We start from the raw sequence: 26,816 nt of genomic DNA on the forward strand, positions 1-26,816 counted from the left end.
GTCTGCAATGCCACCTGGCAGAGGCAGCCTCAGACAGAAGCAGCACCCCGACAGCGAAGAAATGTCTGGAGCTGGAGAGGGGGGTGTGCGGTGCCTGTGCTGAGGGCCTGAGCAGCCTCATGTTACCTCACAGCCTACCTACAAGTTCCGGCCTGCCCCCCACCAGCTGGGAAGGTGTGTGGTGGGGCGGAGGTGCACACCTGTAGCAGGGAGTGGTGATCAGGTAGGAGCTACAGCTGAAGTGCAGCCGGAAGTCCAACTTCTCATGGGTGGCTCCTTCATCGTCCTGTGAGGAGCAAGGCTGTGGGGTGAGCTTCCCAGGCAGACACTGTGGTCAATGCCTGGGGTGCTGGAGCCCAGTGGAGAGTGCATACCTTAGCAATGAAGGACAGCGTGCCTTTGAGCTTCTGCGCCATGACAATGCTCTGAATGGTGAACACAAACTGGGCCTCATTGGAGACGCCTGATGGGAGACACAGCACTCAGTGGGTCAGCACCAACTCTGGAGTGTCAGAGCTCACCCAGTGGGCCAGCACTGACTCTGGGGTGTCACAGCTGGCTGGGATGCTAGAGTGACAAAAATAATGAGCCTTGCTGCAGGCCCTGACCCCAGCCCCAGTGTCCCAGGTGAAAGCCAGCACGTGTGGCTTCACCATGCCCCAAGAATAGTCCCAGGACATGGGACACCAGAAGCTTGGGGCCTATGGCTTCAGCTGTCCCTAGGAGTTCTAGTTTTGTTTTGTTTTTTTCAAGACAGGGTTTCTCTGTGTAGCCCTGGCTGTCCTGGATGCACTCACAGCGATCCCTCTGCCTCTGCCTCCTGAGTGCTGGGATTACAGGCGTGCGCCACCACCCCCAGTGTATGAGCTCTAGTTAAGTCCACTGTGTAGGAGCCAAAGTGACACAGGTGGGGATGGGGAGCAGAGCTGGCTGGCACAGTGAAAGCCAGGGCCGATGGGTATAGGCTCACCAGGGGGGAGCTGGAAAGGAACGGGCACACCGTCGTGCACTGACAAGCCCTCTGGCCGGGCCATCTTGGTGTTGAGCGAGTCCAGCACGCTGAGCTCCATGTTCTTCAGGAAGCTGTTGCTCTGGTTCTCCAGGATGACAGACACAGTCACTTGGCTGTCCTTCTGCAGGCTGGCTTGGATGTCGTATGTCTGCATGAGCGACCGAGGGTAGGGTCAAGCACCAGGGACCAGTTGAGGGGAGTAAGCTCACAGCCAAGCTCAAGGACAGTGACTCCTATGAAAGCTGCCTGTGGCCCAGGATGTCACCCTCAGCATACACCCTTCATGAAGCTACACCCAGCCCTGCCTTGTTGCTCCTGGAGACAAAGTCTCACACTGTGCTCACGGCTGCCTCTGCCCCAAGACTATGGTGCACAGCTGTAATTCTTGTCCTGCCGGCAAGGCTGTCCGCAGGTGGCCTGGCCACCCTGGGCGCTGCAGCTGTGGCGGGCTACTGTGAGTGGGCCTACACTGACTGATGCTGCTGGGAGCTCTGCAAGGCTTCTCGAGACTGTGTGCTCCAGCAGCAGGTGCCCCACCCCTCAGCAACCCAGCGCCACTTACCACTTTAATGTAGGAATTCTCAGCCAGAAGGCAGTAGCTGGACATGGGCTGAGGAGGAGAGACATTATCGTCAGCTCTGGGTGACAGGGACTAGGCTACAGAGCCCATGCTTGGGAATGACATGCTCCTGAGGAGCAAGAGCCACCACACAGCACAGCTTGCAGAGGCCCTGGGTCCTCTCCCAACAGAACCTGGGTGGCAGCTTTGGGTTGACAGGGCGGCATCGTGCTCACCGGGATGAGCTCCTCCTCCTCTGCCGCGCCGTTCTCCAGCAGCTCTGCCTGCTCCTGCTTCCTCTTAGCTTTCTTCTTGTCTCGTGGCTTCTCCTCCTTCTCCTTCCTGTGTTTTTTCTTCTTGTGCCGGGATGACTTCTGAAGCAGAGTCTGTGCTCAGGCCCATGTGTCCCACCCGCCAAAGGCACCTGCCATCATTCTCTCCCCTCACGTCACACAGGGAGGGGGGAGCAGGTGGGACGGCAAAGCCAGGGATCCCACAGGTCCCCATGGCTGGTGGAGGTCAGGCCCGGCAGACACTAGAACCTTGGGGCCAACAGGTCAGTGGCAAGAGCTGCTCAGAGGGAAGGCAAATCTATAGCACAGAGCAGCAAGACTTTAGACTGTCATGCAGGGACAACCTCACTGGCCACAGCAGAAGAAGGAGTGCTCACAGAGAGCTGTGCCTACATTCACACCAGCATGTACGGATGAATGACCTCACACACATCACAGCCATGAGCAGGAGCAAGGCTCCAAGGCAGCACACATGAGGGGCTTCCGGAGGGGCTCGGTCTGGGTTAATGGCTTAGTGGTGAAGAGAGCTTGCTGCTCCATCACCTCAGATCCCAGGACCACAGAGCATCCTCCACACACACCACTCATCTCTCTAAAAAGAAGAGAACATCAGAGATGCTCTCAATGAGTCAGACACTGGAGGCCACTGAAGTGTGGGACTCCAAGACTGGTGCATCTAGAGACCGCAAGTGGATGCAAGGGTGATGGGAGTGCAGGAGGAAATGTGGCCAACTAACTGCTCAGGGGCGATGGAAGGCTGTGCCATGAGATAGCGCTGTGGCGCACAGCTTGGGAACTGCACTGGAACCACCAGATCCTTTCCAGAGGCTGAAGCATCAAGAGCAGCCACTTCTGGAGGAAGCCACTACTGAGACCCCTGTGAGCGTGCCTATAGCCTGGGGTTCAGGCACAGCCTTGGGTGGCTTGTCCTGCATGCCTCACCCTTTCCTGGTCATGATCCATGTGGTCCTCCTCGTCCTCTGCCTCTTCCCTTCTGAGGACTTCACACTCATCCTTAGTAGGGGCGACAGTGCTCACAGCAAGCTCTTCCTGCAGAGACAGAAAGGGCAGGGGTACTTCCGGTAGAGTGACACCCCCTGACTGCTCAGGGCTGCAGCAGGAGAAGCAGTAAGGGAACTTTGAACCTACTTAACCAGAGCTGTCCCCAGGTGAGGGTCGGGGACACCCTCCAAAAGATCTCTGTGGACCGCAGGACAGCAGACACAGGCCAGGAGGGGAGCGTGGGCACAGGGCCTGACCCAGGGCATCCCACAGGCTGGACTCCACTTACTATTGCAGGCCTGTAGGGGCAATGCCTGCCACTCTCCAGCTCCTGGGTGAGGACACTCAAAGTGGGGCCAGCACTTACCGTGGATGGGACAGGAGCGGGGACAGCAGCAGGTGGTGGGGTGGTAGAGAGCCAGAAGTCTAAGTCCTCACCCTGAAGCAGCAAGAAGAATGTTTTTGGCAAAGGCAGGGAGTGGCTAGGACGAGAGCTGGTCTCCAGCCAGTTGCCATCCTCCCCTCCCCACCACAGGAAAGGCCTGCCTGCTGTGCAGCAGCCATGCTGAGTCCTGGCTGTGCTCACACAGGTGTCCGCTGCACCCACCAGCCATGCAGAGGGTAGTGACATCACAGAAAGCAGTAGAGCTTTCTGGAGTACGTGGAGTGTGCACATTCTGAGCCAAGTTATCCCTCTGTAGCCCAGGTTGGCCTAGAAGTCAGGGCAATCCTGGGATCTGGCCTGTCTGTGGCTGGGCATGATGCTGCAGCCCCAGCAGCAGATGGGCTGTCTCTAAACCTCACCACACTGAGCTACACCTCAGCAGCATCACTGGGATCCTGGACTTGAGGAGGGCACTCAACAAATAGAATACAGTTTTAGCCAGGCCTGTTACCTCAGCTTCTCAGGAGGCCGAGGCAGGAGGATTGACTATTTAAGACTAGCTTAGAGAACTCAGTGAGATCTAGTCTCAAAATGCAAGGTAAAAGTAGCCTGAGTGCTGGGCATGGTGACACATGCCTTTAATTTCAGCACTTAGGAGGTAGAGGCAGGAGGATCTCTGTGGGTTTGGGCCTAGCCTGGTCTACATAGTGAGTTCCAGGTTGGCAGGAGCTACAGTGAGACCCTGTCTCAAAACAAACCAAGCAACAAAACAAAACAAGGAGCCGGAGGCTGTGACAGGGCTATTGCATGCTCCCCAGGACAGTTTGTAGAGGCCTAGCCCGGACAGCGGCTCACTGTGCGTGGCCTCCCTGGCTCCTTTCCTCACTGTGCCCAGCTCTGCCCTCGGGTGGGGTTGGCCGGCTTCGCCCTCAGCGCTCAGGCTGGAGCCCCAGGTGCGCACCTTCTTGTCCAGCTTCTTTTCTCTCTCCCGCTCTTTGGGCTTCTTCTCCTTCTTCTTGGGCTTCTTGCTCTTCTTCTCTACCCCAGGGACGCACTCTTTCTCTGGGGACTTCACTGCCTCCGCGTTTCTATGTTTCTGGACAGGCAGCTTCTCACTGTCAGCCAAGGGCCTTGGGAGAGGTGGGGACGTGAGGTCATCAGGCTGAGGCGCCAGCAAGTGCCCATGACAACTGTGGTGCCAGGAGTGGACCCTCTGCCGGCACAGCAAACGCCTGGGCTTCCCTCCCACTTCTGGATGTGACGGCTCATGTGAAGGACAGGATGGCCAGCCAATGAGCTCCAGAGACCACTGTGCTCTGGCTGCTAGGGCTGGCTTTTAGTGGGTGCTGGAGGGTAACCTCAGGTTCTCATCCTCACACAGTAGGCACTACACTGAGCCCCTCACCACAGTGTGTGCGCACGGTGTGCATGCACAAACACACACCCCTCTGCCATGGCCATGTACTTCCCCCTGTAGGCTAAAAGCTTTCTCAGAACCCTGGTAATGGGGACCTCACTGGCCCAGGTGTACCCCAGGTGTACCCCTACACCCCTCACTTACTTATCCAGGTCAATGTCCAGTGCCCTGTAGGGGTCATTGGGGTCTTTGTCATCCTCGTCACTAGGCAGAGCATTCTGAAGGAATGGAGAGGTCAGTGCTCAGTCAACTAACAACCGCAGGTGTTGGTGGAGGCTCCAGTCCCTTCTGCCCCAAACAGCAGGGCACTCTGCTGTCGTGCCCACACCCGCATAGCTCAGCCCGGGAGGACGTCCCTCAGTGCCACCCACAGCTGGGCTGGGAGGACGTCCCTCAGTGCCACCCACAGCTGGGCTGGCAGTGCAGAGCGCAGTGAAGCTGCGGCCACAGGGGCTTCTGCTTCGCATCAGCACACAGCTGTCTGCTCACAGTGAGCCAGCCTCGTGCCCCCTGTACATTTAGGGACACAAAGCCTGTTGCCACCAAGGCTGAAAGGGCTGGGCAGGGGCTAACCTCGGGCATCTCCTCAGTGACAATGTCCACACGCTGGGCAGGGGCAATGTCCTCATCGCTCTCTGTGGGCAGCGAGCTGTGACGGCGCTTGCCCTTCTCCTTTTTCTTCCTCTTCTTGTCCTTCTCCAGGCGCTGCCGGTGCCGCCGCTGTTCCTCCAGCTTCACGTACTGGTCGGACGCGGGCATGCCTGTGGGAGCGTGGGTGGCCACAGCTTAGCGACACCCAGAACCCGTCATGTCATGTCCTGCACAAAGAGCAGGGCCAAGAGACACTTGCCTGGAACCTTCAGAGGCACCGAGAGATCGATCTGCACCACAGGAATGTGCTCCACGCCTGGTGCATCCTGGTATCGCTGAAGGAGGGACACAGGGTGTCAGTGAGCCTCAGCGGCTCAGGAGGCAGGAAGAAGGGGCCCTATGTGGCAGAGCAAGGCTCACATGGAGCCTGGGCATTCCTCATCCACTCCAGGTTCCATAGAGATAAGATGGGGCCACAGCCCAGGTGACATCACAGGGCTGTGAGGAAGGACTAACTGCAGCCTTCCTTTTACACCGAGATAAAAATCTAACCATGACTATCACTTTTTATTTATTTATTTTGGACACAGGGACTTTAGTAGGCTTGCCTCACACTCACTCTGTAGCCAAGGATGACCTTAAATTCCTGATTGTCCTGTCTACCTCCTGAATGCTGGGTGACTGTGCCTGGGTGATGTGGTGCCGGCCAAGGGCTCTACCCTCCCCACAGAGCTCTAGTGCTAATCCTGGCTTCTTCCAAAATGAAAGTTAACTCCAGAGCAGGTGCCCTCCACACCAGGGGGTGCTATCAACTCTCTTTCTAGGCCATCATGGTCAGTGGTGACCCTCATACCACAAAAGCTGGAATCCCCCAGGGGCATGAGGATCTGCAGAGGGCTAGGAGCCAGGCACCCGCCCGTGTGGGACCATCACGACCTGTGCCCGTGGGTACAGTGGGCCAGGTGGGCAGAGCGTCCACCTTGTGGTAGCAGTCAGGGCCTCTGGGCCCATCCAGACCACACAGGGCTCTCCAAGACCTAGACACAGCACAGCTCTGCGCAGCTGGGCTACCCAGGCACTGCTGCTGTAAGTCCATTACTTTCTTGAGGCTTCAGCATGGCAGCTGGTGGGGGACACTCAAGGACGCCACTTGCCTTCTGTGGGGACGGGGAGCTCTTGATGTAGAAGGGATTGTTGGCTTGTTCCTGCTTCCGGGCCTCTCGCCGCTGTGGGAACAGGACTCCACATAAGCATGTGTCTCAAGACCTGCCGGCCCAGCTCCCAAGACCCCAGGTGGGCAGAAAGCATGAAAAGCACTTCAAGGGGCGGAGCTCCCGGATGGGTGAGGCTCCCGGGTGGGCGGAGCTCCCGGGTGGGCAGAATGCCTGAGGTTCCTGCCTCCTAAAAGGGCTGGCCTGGGCCTACCCATCCTGAGCCACAGCTCCTGTCCACCATTCCTACTCTAGTGTTTGTTGAGGGTCCAGAAAGGGGGACTCATGGGAGGGGCTGACAAGGTGGAAGTCAAGAGTCCTCTGGCCCATGTGTCACAGGCTGTGTCTGATAGCATGGCCAAGCCCCAGGTGCCCTTGGCCTGACACTCAACTACTTTTAGTGAACAGACTCCAGCCTGGGCTTCTGCCCTGTGCTGGCTGCTCCTGAAATGCCATGCTCACCCGGGCCAGCTCCTCCTCATCCTCCTCAGGCTGCCTGCGTCGAGAGTGCCTCTGCTCCTCTTCGTGGAAGATGGCCTTGGGTTTCTCCTCCTCAGATTCACTGTCAGACGGCGGCTCGTTGATCCAGGCATCCAGGTCTAGGCTAGGTAGTACAGAAGGGTCACATGGTGGCCTGGTCTCCTCTGTGCTGTTCTACCATTACCACCACAACACTTAGCCCAAGTGGAGGCCACCAGGTGCCTGTGACATCTTTTAACAGCAGCACCTCAGGGAGCCTGGGAGGCACCCAGAGGCCATGTGATGTGGTAGATAATGGCAGGCAAGGATGCTCCGGAGGACCAGGGACCAGCAGCAGTCCCAGGAAGGGTGGTTCTGTCTGAGTGAGCAAGGGCGGGCTCAGGCCCCCTAGCCCCAGGGCCATTTCTTGTCACTCTGGCTGGTGGCAGGTGTGAAAGCCCCTAACTATTTCCCTGATCAGGGTCATTGCAGTGGCTGCAGCCCCCAATCCTCACCCTTCAGGAACTGGGACTTTCTTCTGGGCCTTGGGGGCCACAGGGTTCAGCTCTCCTGCGAACAAGGCGCTCACTTCCTCAGCCACCGGCACGCCCTTCGCCTGCAGCTTTTGCACGTGCTTGACCAGCTGCAGGATGCACGATGCCTAGGGGAGAGCAACCACGAGTGGGGCGCCTGACCCCTCCCTTGTGGTTCAGCTACACACCCAGCCAATGTTGGTGGCCATCTCAGACAGGGAGGGAGTCAGCCCAAGTGGAGAAGATTCCAGGTAATGTCACCTCCTGTGGGGCTACCAAAGGCCACTCAGTACTGTGCACGCAGAGCTATACGAGGCAGCTCTGGCCACTGTGCCACATGAGCATCCCAACAACAGGTGTGGCTCAGTGTGCAGCTACACTTTCTATAGGGCCCAGCCTGGGCCAGCTCCTCAACCATGGATGGGTTAGCGCCCAGACCTGAGCTTGTCAAAGGAGGGTCTCCAGAGACCTAGTAAAAGCCACATGGCGAGCCGGGCGTGGTGGTGCATCCCTATAATCCCAGCACTCGGGAGGCAGAGGCAGGTGGATCGCTGTGAGTTCAAGGCCAGCCTGGTCTACAAAGTGGGTCCAGGACAGCCAAGGCTACACAGAGAAACCCTGTCTGGGGGGGGGGGGGGGGGGAGCCGGGCGTGGTGGCGCACGCCTTTAATCCCAGCACTCTGGAAGCACAGGCAGGTGGATCGCTGTGAGTTCGAGGCCAGCCTGGTCTGCAAAGTGAGTCCAGAACAGCCAAGACTACACAGAGGACCCCTGTTTCAAAAAACAAAACAAACAAACAAACAAAAAAACCCACATGCCACCTGGTTCAGTGACAGCTGACATTACCATGGGGTGTCAAGAGCAGCCTTGGCCACTGGGCCCAAATGCTCAGGTGTCAGCCCAGGACCTTGGCCACCTACTGTCCCGGGCTGGAGTGTGACTCAGTGACAGAGCACATGCCTGACACAGATAGGTTCAAGGCCTGACCCACAATAAACAAACAAAGCAGGGCCCTGACCAGCCCTATTACCTGCTGCCCTGGCTCTCAGGCCCATCCAACACCCAACCCCTGCCCACGGGCCCCAAGCCTCAGCTGGGCTGGAGACTTCAACAACGCAGCAGAGAAGGGAGAAAATCCTTTCCATCTACTGGTTCTGCTGGGGATAAGGACCTGGAAGGGGCCAAGATGTTCCCAGACATGGGGGCCCTGGTAACACCACTGCCTTGAGTGTAACTACAGCTGTGTGGGTACACGTGTTCAAGCACGGCCCCAGCTGGAGGTGCCATGCATGGCAGCTGTGGACCTAAAGCCCTGCTGCCTCTGAGGTGTGGGGTGTGAGCAGGCATCCCCACCCTCCTGCCTGACACCATGCCAGCCCCGCATGTGCCCACACTGCACGAGCCACACCCTTGCCATGTTCAGTCTCAGCCATGAGCAGAATCCCCAGTGTGCAGGTCTTACCCGCTCCTGCACCTCTAGGTCAGCACTCTGCACAAACTGCGGCAGCCGCTCCACCAGTAGCTGGGTGACGTCCTGCGCAGCAGCAGCATCGTCAGCCTGCTCCTTCTGCTGCAGGATGGACGCGTACAGCTTCACCACGTTCTGCACATACACAGCCTGGATGTGGCCAGGCAGTGTGGTGACCTTGGGCCGCAGCATGGCCTCCAGGGTTTGCTGGGGCTCCTGTAGGTGCCTGGGGGACAGGAGCTGCATGAGACTACTGAGCACACCCACAGACCCAGGGAAGCAGGGCCCGTGCTTCTCAGCTAAAGCACAGCCTTGGGGCGTGTGCTCCCACTGTGCAGAAGTGGGAAACCGAGAACCATGAACACATACAAAAGGGCACAGTTTAAGAAACCAGGGCGAAGATGTGACTGTCACCAGCAGACAGAGGACAGAGGACCTGTTTGCCTGATTTGTATGTGGTCCTGGGTTCAATTCCCAGCACCACAAAAGTTGCCAATGAGTTCCTGGCATCCGTGTGCTGTGGCTGCCCCGTGGGGTTCAAGGAGATGGCTCCCACTGAGTCCTCAAAGAGGAACTGATATGCTGCTGCCATGGGCTGAGCCCTGGGGGCAATGGGAGGCACTGGGCAAATCCCATGATTTCCAGAGAGATGAGATCTCTGACTCCTGAGTTTAATATTTAACAACACACGCACACCTGCTCTGCGTCATAGCTGTCATGTGTCCTCTGACCCAGGTGTGTGAGGTGGAACGCAGTGCTGCAGCCACCCCAGCCTACCCACCCATGTACTCCTGGAGCCTGGAATGAAGGCAAAGCAGCTGCATGTGGCGCTCAGTGAGGCGGCCTCAGGGCTGGTGGGATGGGCTTCACCATCGGCACTGAGGAAGGTGAGGCCGGGCCCTGATGGTGGCAGCCTGCCCAGCTGGGACGCAGAGCACATCTGCTCATGGTCTATGATCTACAGGATCCTCTGCATAGCCAGTGTGACCCAAATGGACAGGCCATCCGTGGAGGGACATAGGCTGCCCACATACCCCCACCAGGCCACCTCCAAGGGCTGCACCAACTCACTCTGAGAACTCCCCGCAGATCCAGGCAGCAGCATAGAGCACCTCACAGATGCCATTGCGCTGAGTGCTGCTGGCCACCAGGTGGGCACTGTCAAGCAGCGCAGACATCTGGGACACAGCAAATTTGCGAATGGCCTTGACCCGGATGGCCACATCCAGCATCTGTGCAGCAATGAGGTGGCCATGGCGGGTGCCCTCCAACCGCGTCAGCTCCACGAGGATGCTGATGTACCACTCGAAGTTGGTGATGTGTTGGTAGTTGGACTGGCTGCAGATGTCAATGATCTTGGTGAGCAGCTCATCGCGATAGGTGGTGCCCTCGGCCTTGTCCACGTGAGTCATCAGCTTCTTTACAATCTCCATCAGGTTTTTCTTGGATACCTGCGGCAAAAGAGCCAGATGGTGAGCACAGGCAGGCCCAGACAGTCATGATTGCTGACAGCCGAGCCAGGACTTAGGAACCCAAGAGGGCAGTTTCCTCCTGAGATAGCAGAGTTGTGTCTGACCAAGGGAGAGTGACTGAGGCCCTCACATTGGGTACCCAGCCCCATTAGAGCCTGGACAGGGGCCAAGGCTAACCCCAGCAGCCTGGGCAGCAGTGGCCCGGGTGCTGAAGCTTCGAAGGCTGCAGGCCACACACCATTCCATAGAGCAGGTCGAGGGCACGCAGGCGGATGGACTCGTCCTTGTCATCTAGGCACTGCAGGATCAGGTCCTTGTGGGACTGCACAGATTTGGGGTGCGTCTTCAGGATTTTAGACATGGCCAGCAGCCCCAGGTACTTTACTGTAAAGACCAAGTGGCTGTTAGCTTGGGCACAGTGAGTGGAATAGCATGACCCATGGTACAACAGAGGGAGTATGTAACCACCTCCAGCCACGATGGCCCCAACTGGTGTAAGCCACACCCCCAGAAAGCCAAGGTGGAGGCTGTATACCCCAACCTCTCACAGCATGGTGGCACATGCCTTTAATCCCACCACTCAGGAGGGAAAGGAAGGCGGATCTCTGAGTTCAAGGCCAGCCTGGGCTACGCAGAGAAACCATGTCTCAAAAAACAATACAAAGCCGGGCATGGTGGCGCACACCTGTAATCCCAGCACTCGGGAGGCAGAGGCAGGCGGATCTCTGTGAGTTTGAGGTCAGCCTGGTCCACAGAGAGAGTTCCAGGTCAGCCAGGGCTACACAGAGAAACCCTGTCTCAAAAAACCAAAAAAAAAAAAGTCAAAATAAGAAAAGCAGCTCAATGACTGTGCATCCCAGGACCCTGCCCACATGCTCTGAAGTGACAGTGGCTGCTAGTCCAGCTGTGCACCAGAACCTGAAGCCTCACTTTGTGACAGAGTGAGAGGTGGTCCCACGGACAAATGACCCTGAGACACCTCCCAACAGTAAGGCGTGAGAGCAGCTGAGACGCTGCGGTCTGAGGTGGGGATCCGTGTGACCCTGTGCCCTATGAGCTGTCTGTCTTTAGGTGAGGGGTGGGACGTGGTAGACAACGGAAGCTCACCCTTGGCCTGAGGAAGCAGAGGATGGCACTGACATGGACTCCATTTTGGAGCAGGTTTAACCAGAGAGCAGTGTGGGGACACAAGGCAGCTCTGGGTTGCTGCAAGCTTCCCTGAGGCCTGGGGTGATGGTAGCCAGACTGTCAGAGGGACTCTGGACATGAATCCACCACCTCCTTCCAAGCGCTAAGACAACAGGTGCGTACCATCACACCAAGCCTCCTTTTGCCCTTCAAAATAAAAACAACTCATATTAGCTGGAATCCCAGCACTCGGGAGGCAGAGGCAGGCAGATCTCTGTGACTTCGAGGCCAACCTGGTCTACAGAGAGAGAGTTCCAGGTCAGCCAGGGCTACACAGAGAAACCCTGTCTTGAAAAACCAAAGAAAACAAAAAAAAAAAAAAACAAAAATGAAAACAAAAAAAAAAAAAAAAAAAAAAAACAACCCAAAGCCTAACCATTTATTTGTATGGGGGTGCACCAAAGTCAGTAGACCCTCTGTAGGAGTAATGTCTTTCTTTCCACCATGTGGGCCCAGGGATCAAATCAGGCTATCAAGCTTGGTGGCAAGCACCTTTATGCACTGAGCCATCTCACTAGCCCCCTTGTTTTGTTTTGACACAGGTCTTGCTGTGGAACCAAGTTGACCCGGAACTCCCAACTGTCCTGCTGCAGCCTCCTGCTTGCTAAGATGCAGCTGTGGCCTGAGCGCAGATCTCACCATTTATTTCTGAGACAAGGTTTATGTAGCCTAGGCTAACCTTGAAGTCAGTAAGTTGCCAACCATGACCTTGAAGCCTGTGCCACATAGCTGGTTTCTGAGACACAGGTGGGTCTGTCTGTGACCCTGACGCACTATAATGTGCTCGAACAACACAGCATGAGCCCAGCCTGCAGCACCTTCCTGTCTGCTGTCCCCACCACAATCCGTTCAGCCTTATCTTCCAAGAAGCCTGCTCTGCAACCACAAAGCACCCCTCGCCATGGTGAGGGCTGCCAGGTGCCCCACAAAGTCCTCATGCTGGAATGGCACTAGGACAGCAGAGGGCAGAGGGCCTGAGCATCTGGTCCTCAGGGGCAGGGCTCTGACTCCTGGGCAGAGCACTCAGGTGTGGAAGACAGGAAAGTGGGAGGGACTTACAGTTCTGGTCGGAGTCTTCTATCAGTATCCTCAGCTTCTGGACGCAGAGCTGAGAGGAGGGGAAAGCCACGCTGGTCACGTCCTCCCAGGCAGGGCTGGGTGTTGCTCTCCACCCCACTACCAGCCCTGACCAAGGGCATGCATCTGGGGACAGGGAGGGCAGGTGACTGCAGCCTTCTCACTGGGGTAGTGAGACATGACATGACAAAGTGGACCTGCAGGTGCCAGTGAGGACAAGTGGGAGTGAGGAGGCGAGAGCGCGGGAGAGTGCACAGCAGCTGCTCAGGCAGGCTGATTCGGCCCTCACAGGACAGATGGAGGAGCAGTGAAGAAAGGAGGTACCCGTGGGAGGGCTGGGCCTAGACGACTTCCTGCATACTTGAGCTGTTTGTGAAAAGGGACCTTGGAGGTGATCACAGTTCTCTCTACACTGCTGAGGAACCTGGCCACCATGTTAGACTTAGTCCCGCTGACATGCACAGAGACTTACCTGGATGCTGGCGCTGTGGTTAGGCATTCCGGAAGACAGTGAGATGAGCACTGGGACACATGGAGTCTGAGGTTAGTGCCCCTGAGCCAAACCCTGACACCCTACTGACCCATCCCCACCAGCAGGGACCTGGTTGCCTGGCTTCCAGCAGGCTTGAGGTGGCTGCGTGTTCAGAAAGCAGATGGATATAGGCTGGGCCTTAGGGAGCCAGGGATCTGGCCTAGGTTTCCCGTCCTCTCTCACAAGTTCTTGGGCCTAAAGTACCGGTACCTAAGACAGGCTCACTCATAACTCCTTTTCCTCTCTGGGGTCTGAGGAACAGACCTGTGCTGGGCAGAGCTGGCCCAAGACCCTGCAAAGCCCCCGAGGCAGGACAGCAGAGAGGAAGGCTGTGTTTAATCACAAGCACAAAGATGCTGGGCCCAAGTCCTAAGTCTCTACTTGGGTGTGCTGTGTGCATGTGTGTGCACAGGAAGACGAAGGGGAACAGCAGGCAGCCTCTGCAACCCTTCCAGCCTGCGTCTCTGGCTGACCCTGGAGCTCACTGACTGGCTAAAGTGGCTGCCAGCAAGCTCAAGCGATCTCCCTGCTCCTCTCCCCAGTGCTAGGGTGACACAGTTGCACTCAACTTCCCATGCCTGCAAAGTAAGCACAGTGCTGTCTCCCAGCCTGGCTGCTAGGTGATCTGGGTGAAATGGCTACCTCAGCTCAGGTCTGCTGCACGGACCTGCCAGGTAGACCATAAGCTGGTCTTGGGCTCTGTCCCCAAGCTGGGAAATAACCTCTCAAATTTGCAAAGAGGCATGGGAGATGAGCCATGGAGAGACCTGAGCTTACAGCAGCACTAGAGAAGAAAGCCTGGGTGGGGCGTGGACTCACCTAGGGATGCTCTGGGTGCTGGGCAGCTCAGGCCGCTCACAGGTGGACCTGCACCTTTCCCAGCTTGGTAGTAACCAAAGAGGGGCCCAATCCCACCTCCACCCCGTTAGTGCCCTCCCTGCAGGGCTATGTCAGTGCACTCACCTGCAATCACAGTATTCACACACTCGTATAGCAGGGACATGGCAGAGGTGCTGAGAGAGAGGAAGGTATGAGGACCCCGCCCAAGTAGTGCTGCCCACAAACATGGTCACTCTGCTGGGCTCCGTGGGAGCAGTGTCACTGCCACCCCGCTAAAGCCCAGTGACACCATGTGATCACTGTGGCTCCTCCCTGTGGGCAGGGAATGCAGCCCATCACTGACTTCTCCCACCCCCCCAGCCCTGTCCTTGCATGCATCACAATGGCCTGTAGGTTCTCCTGTGCCACCCTTGCAGAGGATCAGTCTGAGGGACATGGCAGCCCTGGGCCGCAGGGTGGTTAAGGGCAACATGAACGCACGGCTCCTTGTGGGCATGCAGGTGGAAGGTGACTGAATCGAATGCTATGAACCCAGCACCCACAGGAGGCCGGGGCAGAGAGCGAGGCAAGGGGGGTGAGGTGGAGAGGAGTGGATGTCAGAGTGGCACCAGTGTCCCTGCCCAACTTGGTAGCAGCCGAAGAGGAGGCCGACCCCACCCCTCCCCATTAGTGCCCTCCGAGGGTAGGTACCTGTGAATGAGGTTGGTGAGAGGCTCGATCAGTTTCTTGCCCAGCCTGGGCTCCAGGGGGGTCAGGGCACCGAACTGCAGGGAGAGGGTGCCGCGGTCACCGGGATGTCCACAGGCCATGGCCCAGGCCCAGCACACGCCCGCCCTTCTGCACCTACCAGCTTGATGATCTTGATGAGGACCCAGTTGTTGGTGGAAGATGTCATGAGCTTGAAAAACAGTGGGGCCAGGGACAGGTAGTTCTTAGGGTTACGGCGTGCCAGCTCACAGATGACATTAACAGCTGCAGACTGCACCCCTAAAGATCAAGGAAGGGGTCCGTATCAGCAGAGAGTGGAACATTCTGCTACCAAGGTGCTGTCTCCATCAACAAGGACATCCCTGTTTACATCAGTAACAGTCATACCCACAGGGCACAACATCCTGTCACAGAAAAGGAGGTGCCCATCTACAAAGGGATGCCCTAGACAACAGGAACATGTGCTACAGGGCTCACTGTGGAAGCCTAAGCACACACTGGCGATTGTCAGCATGCACACAGCCAGTGAGAGCCCAGCCATGTGGCCCAGTCAACAGTCCCGGGGCTACTGAGCAGAGGGGAGCTGAGGGAACACTGTTCCTGCTTAGGATAGATGGCTTTTCTACACCCTGCCCCTTTGAAAAACAAAATTTTTTTAAAGACTTATTTATTGGGCTGGAGAGATGGCTCCGAGGTTAAGACCACTGGCTGTTCTCCCGAAGGTCCTAAGTTCAATTTCCAGCAACCACATGGTGGCTCACAACCATCTATAGTGTGATCTGATGTCCTCTTCTGTTGTGCAAGCATATATGCAGGCAGAGCACTACTATGTACGTAAGAAATAAATAAATCTTTAAAAAAATAAAAGATTTATTACATATAGTGTTTTGTTTGTATATATGCCTGCAGGCCTGAAGAGGGCATCAGATCACATTATAGATGGTTGTGAGCCACCATGTGGTTGCTAGAATTGAACTCAGGACTTTTGGAAGAGCAGACAGTGCTCTTAACCTCTGAGCCATCTCTCCAGCCCCATTTGGCTTTCTTGAAATGGGTGTTAATGTGGAAGGGAGACGACTCAGCGGTGTAGGCTGCCTGTGCTGTGTGAGCAACTCCAGTGAGCTCCCTGTCTCTTAAGAAGCAGACCCAAGTGGGACTGTTTCTTTGTTCTGTCACCACCACCCTGTCTGGGAGGGGACAGACAGGACATGGACCACACTGCTCTCTCCCAAGGGAAGGTTCACCCAGCTCCAGGCTAAACACCACCCTGCTTAGGCTCATTCACACACACTCAAAGAAGCACAAAATGACAGCAAGGCACATGCACAAGAATGCCCTGGCCCCAGTGTGGTGGCTCTGCTCGCCATTGCCTCCGGCTCAGGACAGCACCAAAAAGACCACCCAAGGCATACAGAGGACAGAGAGGGACAATCAAGTGGCCAACGATGATTAGTCACATCTGTCCTATCTAGAGAAGCCCCAGTAAGAGCTGTGTCCCTGAGCTGGGAGGAGCAGTTCTTGACAGCTAACCAGCTGGGCAGGGTACTGAAGAGCCCCTCCCACAAGAGGGCACTGCCATGTCCAGCCCTAGCCACTGCTGACTTTTTCTAAGGCAGGGTCCCCTGGAACCAGGCTGGCCTTGAACACCTGACCCTTCTGCCTCCACAGCCAGGCACATGCTACCATGCCTGCTTTACTATGTGCCAGGTGGGCATCCTATGAACTGAGCCCCAGCCTCTGCCTTTCCACTTTACCTTGGGACAAGGTGTCAGTCTATAACCCAGGCTGTCCTTACAATCCAGCCTGCTGAGGACCTGAAGGAGGGAAGCAGTGAGCCACAGGATGGCCAGAGCCCTTCTACTTTCCAGCTGGAATCAGCTGAACTGAGTGCCTGGCCCACTGAGGAGGAGTGCTCACTGCTGAGCTATGTGCTGCTCTGGACCTTATCTTTTCCTGACAGACAGCAGACTGTAGGCTGGGAAACGAGAGGCTTCCACGCCTAGCCTCCTCTTGTGAACACACCTGCACACTCATCTGCCCCATGAGTAAAACGCCAGGTGGGTCCCTTGTATGCCAGTCTCAGGGAGCTGATGGCAGACGTTGCCTCCGAGGCCCATGCTGGGCTGTGTGGCTGCTGTAACGTGTGGTCTGGGCTATAGGACCTGCTCTACTGGAGCGTGTGCTCCTCTCGGGGCCTGGATGTGCACTGGTTTCCCAGCCTCATCTCCTGGGTCTCTGCCTCACACACAGCCTGAGACAGCGGCTTCAAGCACAGACCATGCAGATGTGCTACAGTAACCTGTCTCAGGATGCTGCTTCCACGGCGCAGGCAGCAGGAGCCTAGGAGGGACAGAGTTGCCATTCTACTTGTGTGTCTCAGAGTAGGAGGTGCTCATGTGCTCAAATCCTAAATGACCACAACTTTAATGACATTTAAAACTTCCACAGCCTGGCAGTGGTGGCGCACGCCTTGAATTCCAGCACTCGGGAGACAGAGGCAGGCGGAGCTCTTTGAGTTCAAGGCCAGCCAGAGCTATACAGAGAAACCCTGTCTTGAGAGATAGAGAGGGGGAAAAAAAGCCTCTCTAGCCCCTCAGGGCTACTGCACTGGATGTAAGGTCTATAGTACCCGGCCCTGCTCAATTAGCTCTGCAAAGGTGGGAAAGAGCAAGACTGACTCACTTGCCACAGTTATATAGCTCTCAGGGGCCCCCTGGGCCCTACTGCCCTCTTAGCAAGCTGGCTGCGCTGGACCTGACTATCCACTCAGTCCAGGCAGGACCTGAGGCCCTGTGAACCATGGAGTCTCAACTTACCATGTGTATACTATGGCTGCTATCCATCACCAGCACAGATCGGAGGAGATTTGCAGCTGGGACCCATGCCCATGTTCCCACCATCCCCCACCCTCCTGTTCTTCCAGGAGCTGGCTGGGCAGAGCTTCCCATCACCAACCTGGGTCTGGGTCCTCCAGCTTCTCCTTGAGGCGGGGGAAGGCGGGGCGCAGTGACTCAGGGTACTTGAGGAACACCTTGTACATGATCAGCACTGCCTTCTTCCTGATGTATGGCTTCGTGTGAGACATCTGCGGGGACAGCAGGGTGGCTGGTGACTCACTGCCCAGTGCCTCTGACTCTTCCAGGTCTCAGCCCCTCCAAACCATCCAGAGCAGGCCCTGCGCCCACCCCCACCCCCCACCCCCTGATCTGCCTGCATGCAGGTGCAATGACACCAGCCCAGGCCGGCCTCCTTCCTCATCACCAGTGCTGGGCCCACAGAGGGCTGTAGTCACTTGTGAAAACTGATGTGGTTATAACGTGTGGCCCCGTTCCAGACCGCCCTCACTTGAGCCTCCTCCATTCGAGTCTCTACACTGGCCCTGGCAGGGACTAACCCTTAGCCCATCAGGCTCCAGGGGGCTCCATGCAGCCCTACATGCTGTCTAGTCCACAGGGCTGGCAACTATCTGGAAAGCCTCACAAGCCAGACATCTACTAGGTGGGCTGGGCAATCTGTCACAACAGCTGCAGCAGCTCTGTTTATAACAGGTCCCTGCTATGTCTGGATGGGGACAGCAGGCTCTGACTGAACGAACGAACGAACACACACACACACACACACACACACACACACACACACACCCCACCTCTGTCCATGGTACTGATGAACTTTGACATCACCAGGCAGGATCCAGGGGACAGACCCAAGAGAAAGTAAGGCTGACTTTTACTCAGTCACATCCACCTGGCCACACAGCAGCACTCTCAGAGCAAGGGCTCAGCACTGGGCTCTGGCCATGGCTGGATGAAGGGAAAGGTGGGGCAGGCACACAGAAACTCACCAGAGTCATGATGTCATTTGCCAGGTCTCTGGCAAGATCTGGAGTGACAAAACAGGACAGACCAGTCAGTGCCACTCCAGTGTCGTACTGGCTGGGGCTGCTCAGGTCCTGCAAGGGGACAACAGGAGGGTCAGTGGCAGTCCTTTGAGACTTATCTGTATGTCTGTATCCCAGTTACCCTGCAGCTCAACATGAGGGGGCAGTTCACAGCTCCTCTATGTCATCAAGGAACTGGAACACAGGTCGAAGGAGGAGGAGGACCAGAAGGCTCTGCATGGAGGCCACCAGGTCTGGGCTCCTTGGGGACAGAGGCTATTTTGCAAGTCACAACTCCTGAGCAAGGACTTCCTGGCTCCTGGCAATGCTGTAGGGACCTGTTTCTACTTGGCAACTTCCCCATGGTGTCAGGTACCGTCCTCTGGCCCCTATCGAGCTGAGATGCTCTGGTCCAATGCTGAGTTCATCCTTCTAATAAGTAGGGGCCAGAGGCAGAAGACTGAGGCTAGCAACTGTCCACAAACCTCCCTCAACTTCCTCCCCGTCTCTAAGACCTATCACTAGAGGACACACTTCTGTAGGTGCTACATCCACTCTCAAAAGGATCCCCAGCTATGTTGCTCATGGGGAGCGCTGGCCTCATGGCTAACAGAATGTTGTGAGCTTTAGGGCCTTTCCCTGTACAGTGGGCTCAAACCAGCATCAGAAGCTATAATGAGCTCTTTGCCCTCATGGCCAGAGTTTGCAGTGTCACCTCCCAGAGGGACAGAGAAGAAAGCAGTGGGAGCCCTGAGATCACTGCCCTCCTAGTAGGAAGGGCATCAGGAAGGCATGCAGATGTGGCAGAACAGCCTGAAGCTTGGCCTTGAGAGCTCTCTCCCCAGGTCCCAGGCTGCTGCAAGCTGCACAGAGGCTGCAGAGGCTGGGGACATGGGCCTGTGCTGAGTCAGCACGCAGGTCTCAGCTAGACAGACACCAGGTCCCAGCCAGGTCATCAGTCAGCAAGTGCTGAGGAAGCGATAACTCCTTAACCTTCTCTTATGGAGCTGATCTACATGTCTTAGGGAGGAAGGCCTAACCCACAGCCTCACACCACAGGCACCAAGAGAACAAGATGCTGATCCCAGAGCTGGCCTAAGTCCAGCCGCAAACCTGCTCACCTCTGCAGCCACTCCTCTTCCACCTAGTTCCCTCCCAGAGCATGGCTACTCAAGTCCAGGACAATTAGAAGGCCCCGCCCACCTAGGCCCCCTATTGCTTCCAGAAGGCCCTGATCACTCAGACCCTTGCTAGCCCAGGTATCTGCTCTGAGTCACCCAGGCCACCTACCTGACCCCATAATCCAGATACTGCCAACATTGCTTGTGACCATGACACCACTTAGCCTCACCCTTGCCTCAGCGAGGCTCCGTCCTCATCAGCACCACGAGCCTAGCTATGCTACTGTGGCTCCCACCTACTGACTCCTCTTCCACCTGACACCTGCCCACAACACACTCCTGGAATCCCAGCCCCAGCTGCAGCACAAGTCCTGCCCTTGCTCCGGCCTTGTTGATGACAGGAACGATAACGGAGCTGGCAGTATGGAAAAGGCTGTGCACACGGCAGGCAGGAAGGGGCACAGCATGGTCAAGGAGGGCTGGTTGACTCACTGAGTCACTCACTGACCATCAGGGGACAGGACACTGACAGGCACTGGGAGGCAGCAGCATGGGCAGTGTGGCTGGGGGAGGCTGTAACTGCCCTGCGGTAATAAACACGGCAACGGGGAGCACACATGCAAAGCTCCAGCCTCAAGCCCTCTAGTGTGAAAGCTCACGCTTGCTAAGACCACATGTGCCATGGGGAATATGAGCCGTGCCACTGCCTGGAAGAGCCACCCCAGGCAGGTGGAGTGCAGCGCACACAGGGCAGGAAGGCATCAGGGCCTACCTTGCGGATCTGGTTGGTGGTCAGCATGATGACGTCGGTGCCTTCGTGGAAGCACTGGGAGGCTGCGAGGTAGCCAACACGCTGCAGAGTCAACAGCCATAGCATCAGAGCCAGAGCCACCTGGAACCCCATCAGGACCACCCAAATACCTGGAGACACTGAGGGTGATGGATGCAGAGCACCCGGATCTCCAAAGGAGCTCCTACTGAGGGGGACGGGGCACTGGGACACAGGGATCCGAGGCATCCTCCCCTACTGCCTCTCCCAGCACGTGCAGACAGTTCTGCCCACACTGCCAAACACAGGCGGCAGCACCCTGGCTCTCAAGACATACTATCCGATCCCTCCGAAAAAGGGAATTGCTTAGGGGCTGGGCTGGGTGCACTCAGCATATGCCACATGTGCATGGGTGACAGGGGAAATGACCCACCATGACAATGATCCCACAATCAGAGTTATCAGAGGCCCTGGGACAATAGTGCTTTTCAGGGGGGCCACACAGCCTGTCATGGCACCACTCAGAGACAGAGGCAGAATACTGGTGTTCAAGACCAATCTCAGCTACCGGGGATTTGAAGCCAGCCCACAGCATGGAAGACTAAAAACAGCAGCCACTCCTACAAACCAGTGTCAAGACAGGCGTGGTGGCGCACATCTATAATCCCAGCACTCGGGAGGCAGAGGCAGGTGGATCACTGTAAGTTTGAGTCCAGCCTGGTCTACAAAGCGAGCACAGGACAACCAGGGATAAATAGAGAAACCCTGTCTCAAAAAAACCAAAACAAATAAGAAAACAAAAACCAAACAGAAACAGAAATCCCACCATGTGTCACTGATGCAATGTCACAGAAAACACCATGTCCTGGTTACCAAGCCACAGACAGGCAAAACCATGGGAGTGCTTTTATGCTCAGTAGCCCAGGCTAACACAGAATATGCAATTCTCCTGCCTCAGTCTCCCCAGTGCTGGGATTACAGCTGGATATCCTGGGTGTGGGACTGGTTAATGCTTGAGGGAATAGGGGTGAGGCCTCAGCAGGGCTCCTCATGGTGTTCTTTCTTGTTGTTTAAAGACAGGGTCTCACTCTGTAACCTAGATTGGCCTAGAACTCATAGCAATCCTCCTGTCTCAGCCTTCACGTGCTAGAATTACAGGAGTGTGCTGCCATACTCAGCATCATGCTTTTTGGTTTTGTCTCGCTCCCTGGCAACAGCAGCTCCCTCAGCGTAGTGCTGAGAGAGGCTGGGTTCCATCTGTGGGGCTAGGGCACAGTAGGAGCTACTGCAATCTGGAGAGCTTTGGCACTGAGCCACACTGTTGAGACAGGAATTCACCTGCACATGTGGGTGCCAGCTGGGAGGAGCAGCACAGGGGCCTCACACAGCATACCTGGCTGCCCTGCATCTTAGCTCCTCACCTTGAACGTGAACTTGGAGGCACTCATGACTTCGATGATGTTGAAGGCAGCCCAGCTGATGTCGTACCCGAGCATCTGTAACTAATAAGAGAAGAACGGAGACAGTGATTTACTTAGGAGATACTGAGACAGATGTTTTAGCCATAACCACAACATTCACACCACATGTGGAAGAACAAAAGGTCTTATAAAACTTATCCATCACAAACCTCCAGGGACTTATTTTTTTAAGATTTATTGCTGGGCGTGGTGGTGCACACCTTTAATCCCAGCACTCAGGAGGCAGAGGCAGGTGGGTCGCTGTGAGTTCGAGGCCAGCCTGGTCTACAGAGTGAGTCCAGGACAGCCAAGGCTACACAGAGAAGCCCTGTCTCAAAAAACTAAAAAAAAAAAAAAAAAAAAAAAAAAGTTAGTTTATGCATGAGTCCTCTATTTGCATGTACACCTGCATGCCAGAAGAGGGCGTGAGATCCCAGCGTACATGGCTGTGAGCCACCAGGTAGTTTGGGGGGGCGTGAACTCAGGACCTCTCTAAGAGCAGCCATCTCTCCAGCCCCACCTCTGGGGGCTTTGATATCTTCTTTTCAACAAATGACTCAGACAAGGCTGAAGGTGGTTCAGAGAGACAATTCCTCAGGGGTGAAGCCCCCACCTTAATCCCCCTAAAGTGAGGGGCTAGGGGTGTGATCAGGGACGGAGCCCTGTGTAGAATCCCCCAGTGAGGCACTGAAGTGTGGCAGCAGAAGACTCCCTGACTGGCATGTGTGAGGGACTGAGTTTGTACCCAGCACTTAGAAAAATTTAACAAGGAAAAAGATTCTAGAATATATAAAGTCTCAGAACACAAGCTCACATAACACTAAGAGATAAACACTCACAACTGAGAACATGATGCCACTGTATAAAATCCTCACAGCATGACACACATAGCTATGCATGTGTGTGATCTGAGCACTTGGAAAGCTATGATAGGAGGAATGAAAATTCAAGCCAACTTGGGACACACACGTGATACAGACATACATGCAGGCAAAATAGCAATACACATTAAATAGACTTTTTGTTGTTGTTTTTGGTTTTTTGAGACAGGGTTTCTCTGTAGCCTTGGCTGTCTTGGACTTGCTTTGTAGACCAGGCTGGCCTCGAACTCACAGAGATCACCTGCCTCTGCCTCCCAAGTACTGGGATTAAAGACATGCGCCACCATGCCTGGCTAAATTAGACTTTTTAAAAACTCCAATAAAGAGCCAGGCATATAGTAATGCACACCTTCAATCCCAGCACTCGGGAGGCAGAGGCAGGAGGATCACTGTAAGTCTGAGGCCAGTTTGGTCTACAGAGAGAAATCTAGGACAGCCAGGGCTACATAGAGAGACTGTGCCAAAGAAAATTAAATAAAAAATTTTTTACAAAAGTTAACTTAGACTTTATGTCAAAAAGTTTAGAAAGTGGGCTGGAGAGATGGCTCAGAGGTTAAGGGCACTGGCTGCTCTTCCAGAGGTCCTGAGTTTCATTCCCAGCAACCACACGGTGGCTCACAACCATCTATAAAGTGATCTGATGCCCTCTTCTGGTGTGCAGGCATGCAAGCAGTGAACTGTGTATGTAATAAATAAATAAATACATCGTAAGAAAAAAAAAACAAAAAAAATGACTCCTTTAGGTTGACTTGTACCCATAAGCTCACCACCCACAATATACACACAATAATAAATAAAGATGTTTAGCCAGGCGTGGTGGCCCACGCCTGTAATCCCAGCCCTTGAGAAGCAGAGGCAGGTGGATCTTTGTAAGTTCGAGTACAGCCTGGTCTACAAAGTGAGTCTAGGACAGGCATGGCTACACAGAACAACCTTATCTTAAAAAAACCAATCAAGTAATCAATACATTTAGAAGGAATTAAAATGGAAAAAGCAGCCGGGCGTGGCGGCGCACGCCTTTAATCCCAGCACTTGGGAGGCAGAGGCAGGCAGATCACTATGAGTTCGAGGCCAGCCTGGTCTACAAAGTGAGTCCAGGACAGCCAAGGCTACACAGGGAAACTCTGTCTCAAAAAACCAAAAAAAAAAAAGAAAAGAAAAAGCTAGCATGGTGGTACATGCTACTAATCTCAGGGCTCAGGAGGCAGGGGCTGGCAGATTTCTGTGAGTTTGAGGACAGCCAGGCCTACACTGACAAAACCCTGTCCCAAAAATAAACAAGATTAAAAAAAAAAAAAGGGTCAAGTCTTTCTGCGATGGATAGTGAACTAGCCTCTGACAGCCTTGTGGCACATTCCAGTACTGAGACTGCAGCACGGCCCCTCACCTCCCCATCCGAGGAGGAATGGGGGCAGGAGGCATCACACTCAGGTCCAGCTGCAGCCAAAAGGGACGGTTCAGAGCCTGAGCTTCCCCACCAGGCTCCCCAGCCCCTCAGCACATGCCCAAGCTGTACTGGCCACAGAAGCATCAGGTAGGACCGTGCATGGACTTTGTCCTGCACACAGCAGCGGTGTGTGACGGGCAGCCAACACAGAGGCAGGCGGGGCCGTAGGGGCACGGCAGTGGGGTGTGATGGACAAGCAACACACATGCAGACGGGGCAGCGGGGCACTCACGTAGGTGAGCTTGCAGACAGCGTTGGCCTTCACAGCAATGCTGTCCTGCTTCAGCTCCTGCTTGATCTCGTCGATGCACTGGGAGATGTACTTGGCCTGAGTGGAGACAGCAGGGATGGTGGAAGCGTCAGTGGCCAGGCTGCTGTCAGATGGGGACAACAGAGCTCCAGCAAGCCCAGGGGCACAGAGACCTGAATCAGGGCTGGTGCACGCCAGGTGAGCACACGCTCCCAGGCTGTCTCTCAAAGACCAATTGGGCACCTATTCTCCACTGACAGGAGACTCTAGAGGTGGGAAGCAGACATGTGGAGTTAGGAGGGGCCACAGTGACTGCTCTAGGTGACAGCCTTCAGCGAGGGGGGGCGGAGGATATGCTGTACCTAGGCACTAATGCCGGACACATGGCCCTCTCCTGTATATATGGCCTGATGCTTATCTGACCTACCCATGCTGCAGGGCCATGGGGGTCTCCCTTCCTCCCAGGGGCTGCTTTGCATAGCACTATCACCATTGGCAGTCACCTTCTGCCTCCTCCGGCACAAGCTCTGCAAATCTACCAAACAACTTCTTGGGCCAGACAGTCAGGTCGACCCAAGAGAATTGAAGCACCAAGTCCAGAAGACAGACTCGAGCCCTGTCTCCTACCCACCCCCAGGACAGCTGAGCTGGGGGAGGTGCTGAGGTATGGACACAGCAGGTATGGAGTGATGCCCTCAGCCACATGTGAGAGCGGCACACCAGCTTCCATGTGCCAAGAGCTGCGTGGACTTCTCTGGTGGTGGATGTAGTAGCTGTCTATCCCTATGGCATCTCGTCCCTAGCACGGGGTCCTAAGGAAAAGCTACAGCTGCTTAGCACCCTCTCAAAAGCACAGGTGTTTTTATTTTTATTTTTTGATCTTTAAGTTTGTTTCCTCCTCCTCCTCCTCTTCCTCCTCCTCCTCCTTCTTCTTCTTCTTCTTTTGGCTTTTCAAGACACGGTCTCTCTGTGTAGCCCTGGTTGTCCTGGACTAACTTTGTAGACCAGGCTGGCCTTGAACTCACAGTGATCCATCTGCCTCTGCCTCCCCAGTGTTGGGATTAAAAGCGTGCGCCACCACTGCCCAACTTGTTTGTTTCAAAAGAGGGTCTCATGTAACTCAGACAGCCATGTAACTGGGCTGGCCTTGAATTCCTGTCCCCCATAGAATGACAGGTGGGTCATCATGCCTGGCTACTCAAGAGTACTTTCCTGAATTTTACCATCTCGACTGAATCCAATTGAACAAGTGTTACTACAGTCTACCAGCCTCAAATAACTACATGCCAGGCAGGGGTCCTAAGGGACCACCCTGGTGTAGGAATGACTTGTCCCTCTGCAAAGAAGCCAGACTGTTAATGATTAAAAAGGGAAAGAACTCAAGGCCAGCCCGTTGTGGAAGGGACAGCACCTCAGGCGGAGGTAGGGTGAGATGAAGAAAGAACCAAGTGGAAACTCCAGGGGTAGCAGAATTCTGCTTGCCCAGCAGTGCCTACCCAGATCCTCAGAGCAGTAGTCCAGCATGCTTGCAATCGGTACCCCCTGGTTTTCAGGAGGGAAGGCCACTTGCTGCACAAAACACAACCTAAGTGCCCAGATCTTGTGGGGCACACCTGAAATCACAGCACCTGAGAGGCTGAGGCAGAAGGATTGCCTCAAGTTCAAGGATAGCCTGTGTTATGTGGTGAGTTCCAGGACAGCCTGGAGTACACAGCAAAGTCCCTGACTCAAAAACCAAATTAAGAAAAAGCCGGGCGTGGTGGCGCACGCTTTTAATCCCAGCACTCGGGAGGCAGAGGCAGGCGGATCGCTGTGAGTTCGAGGCCAGCCTGGTCTACAAAGTGAGTCCAGGACAGCCAGGGCTACACAGAGAAACCCTGTCTCAAAAAAAAAAAAAAGAAAAAAGAAAAAAGAAAAGGGGCTGGAGAGATGGTTCAGCAGTTAAGAGCACTTGCTGTTCTTCCAAAGGACCCAGGTTCAAGCCCCAGCACCCACATGGCAGCTCACAACTGTCTAGAGCTCCAACCCCTAGAAATTTGACATTTTCACAGACATACATGCAGACAAAACACCAATGCACATAAAAATTTTTTTAACTTAAAACTTTAAAAAACAAAAAACAAAGAAAGGAAGCCAGGTGTGGTGGCGCACACCTTTAATCCCAGTACTTGGGAGGCAGAGGCAGGTGGATCTCTGTGAGTTCGAGGCCAGCCTGGTCTACAGAGCAAGTCTACGACAGCCAAGGCTACACAGAGAAACCCTGT

General features: G+C 55.2%; 1 protein-coding gene across 1 annotated transcript in view; it reads right to left on the reverse strand.

Annotated features, from left to right (window-relative positions):
• Ap3d1 (adaptor related protein complex 3 subunit delta 1) overlaps positions 1-26,816 on the reverse strand; it is a 32,063-nt gene that overhangs the window by 1,963 nt on the left and 3,284 nt on the right. The window contains exons 2-28 of the mRNA XM_051172653.1: positions 24,535-24,630; positions 21,936-22,016; positions 20,518-20,598; positions 18,589-18,696; positions 17,703-17,832; positions 14,887-15,026; positions 14,730-14,803; positions 14,163-14,212; positions 13,140-13,189; positions 12,650-12,698; positions 10,641-10,786; positions 10,002-10,381; positions 8,925-9,156; positions 7,445-7,590; positions 6,933-7,074; positions 6,414-6,485; positions 5,519-5,594; positions 5,242-5,429; positions 4,813-4,886; positions 4,213-4,381; positions 3,234-3,305; positions 2,807-2,914; positions 1,808-1,945; positions 1,575-1,622; positions 971-1,160; positions 375-463; positions 201-286 (exon numbers count right to left, since the gene is read on the reverse strand). Of these exons, the coding sequence (XP_051028610.1) occupies positions 201-286; positions 375-463; positions 971-1,160; positions 1,575-1,622; positions 1,808-1,945; positions 2,807-2,914; positions 3,234-3,305; positions 4,213-4,381; positions 4,813-4,886; positions 5,242-5,429; positions 5,519-5,594; positions 6,414-6,485; positions 6,933-7,074; positions 7,445-7,590; positions 8,925-9,156; positions 10,002-10,381; positions 10,641-10,786; positions 12,650-12,698; positions 13,140-13,189; positions 14,163-14,212; positions 14,730-14,803; positions 14,887-15,026; positions 17,703-17,832; positions 18,589-18,696; positions 20,518-20,598; positions 21,936-22,016; positions 24,535-24,630 (3,215 nt within the window). The remainder of the gene's footprint in view (positions 1-200; positions 287-374; positions 464-970; positions 1,161-1,574; positions 1,623-1,807; positions 1,946-2,806; positions 2,915-3,233; positions 3,306-4,212; positions 4,382-4,812; positions 4,887-5,241; positions 5,430-5,518; positions 5,595-6,413; positions 6,486-6,932; positions 7,075-7,444; positions 7,591-8,924; positions 9,157-10,001; positions 10,382-10,640; positions 10,787-12,649; positions 12,699-13,139; positions 13,190-14,162; positions 14,213-14,729; positions 14,804-14,886; positions 15,027-17,702; positions 17,833-18,588; positions 18,697-20,517; positions 20,599-21,935; positions 22,017-24,534; positions 24,631-26,816) is intronic.

This window comes from Acomys russatus, chromosome 31 (genome assembly GCF_903995435.1).
Source record: "Acomys russatus chromosome 31, mAcoRus1.1, whole genome shotgun sequence".
Taxonomy (NCBI): domain Eukaryota; kingdom Metazoa; phylum Chordata; class Mammalia; order Rodentia; family Muridae; genus Acomys; species Acomys russatus.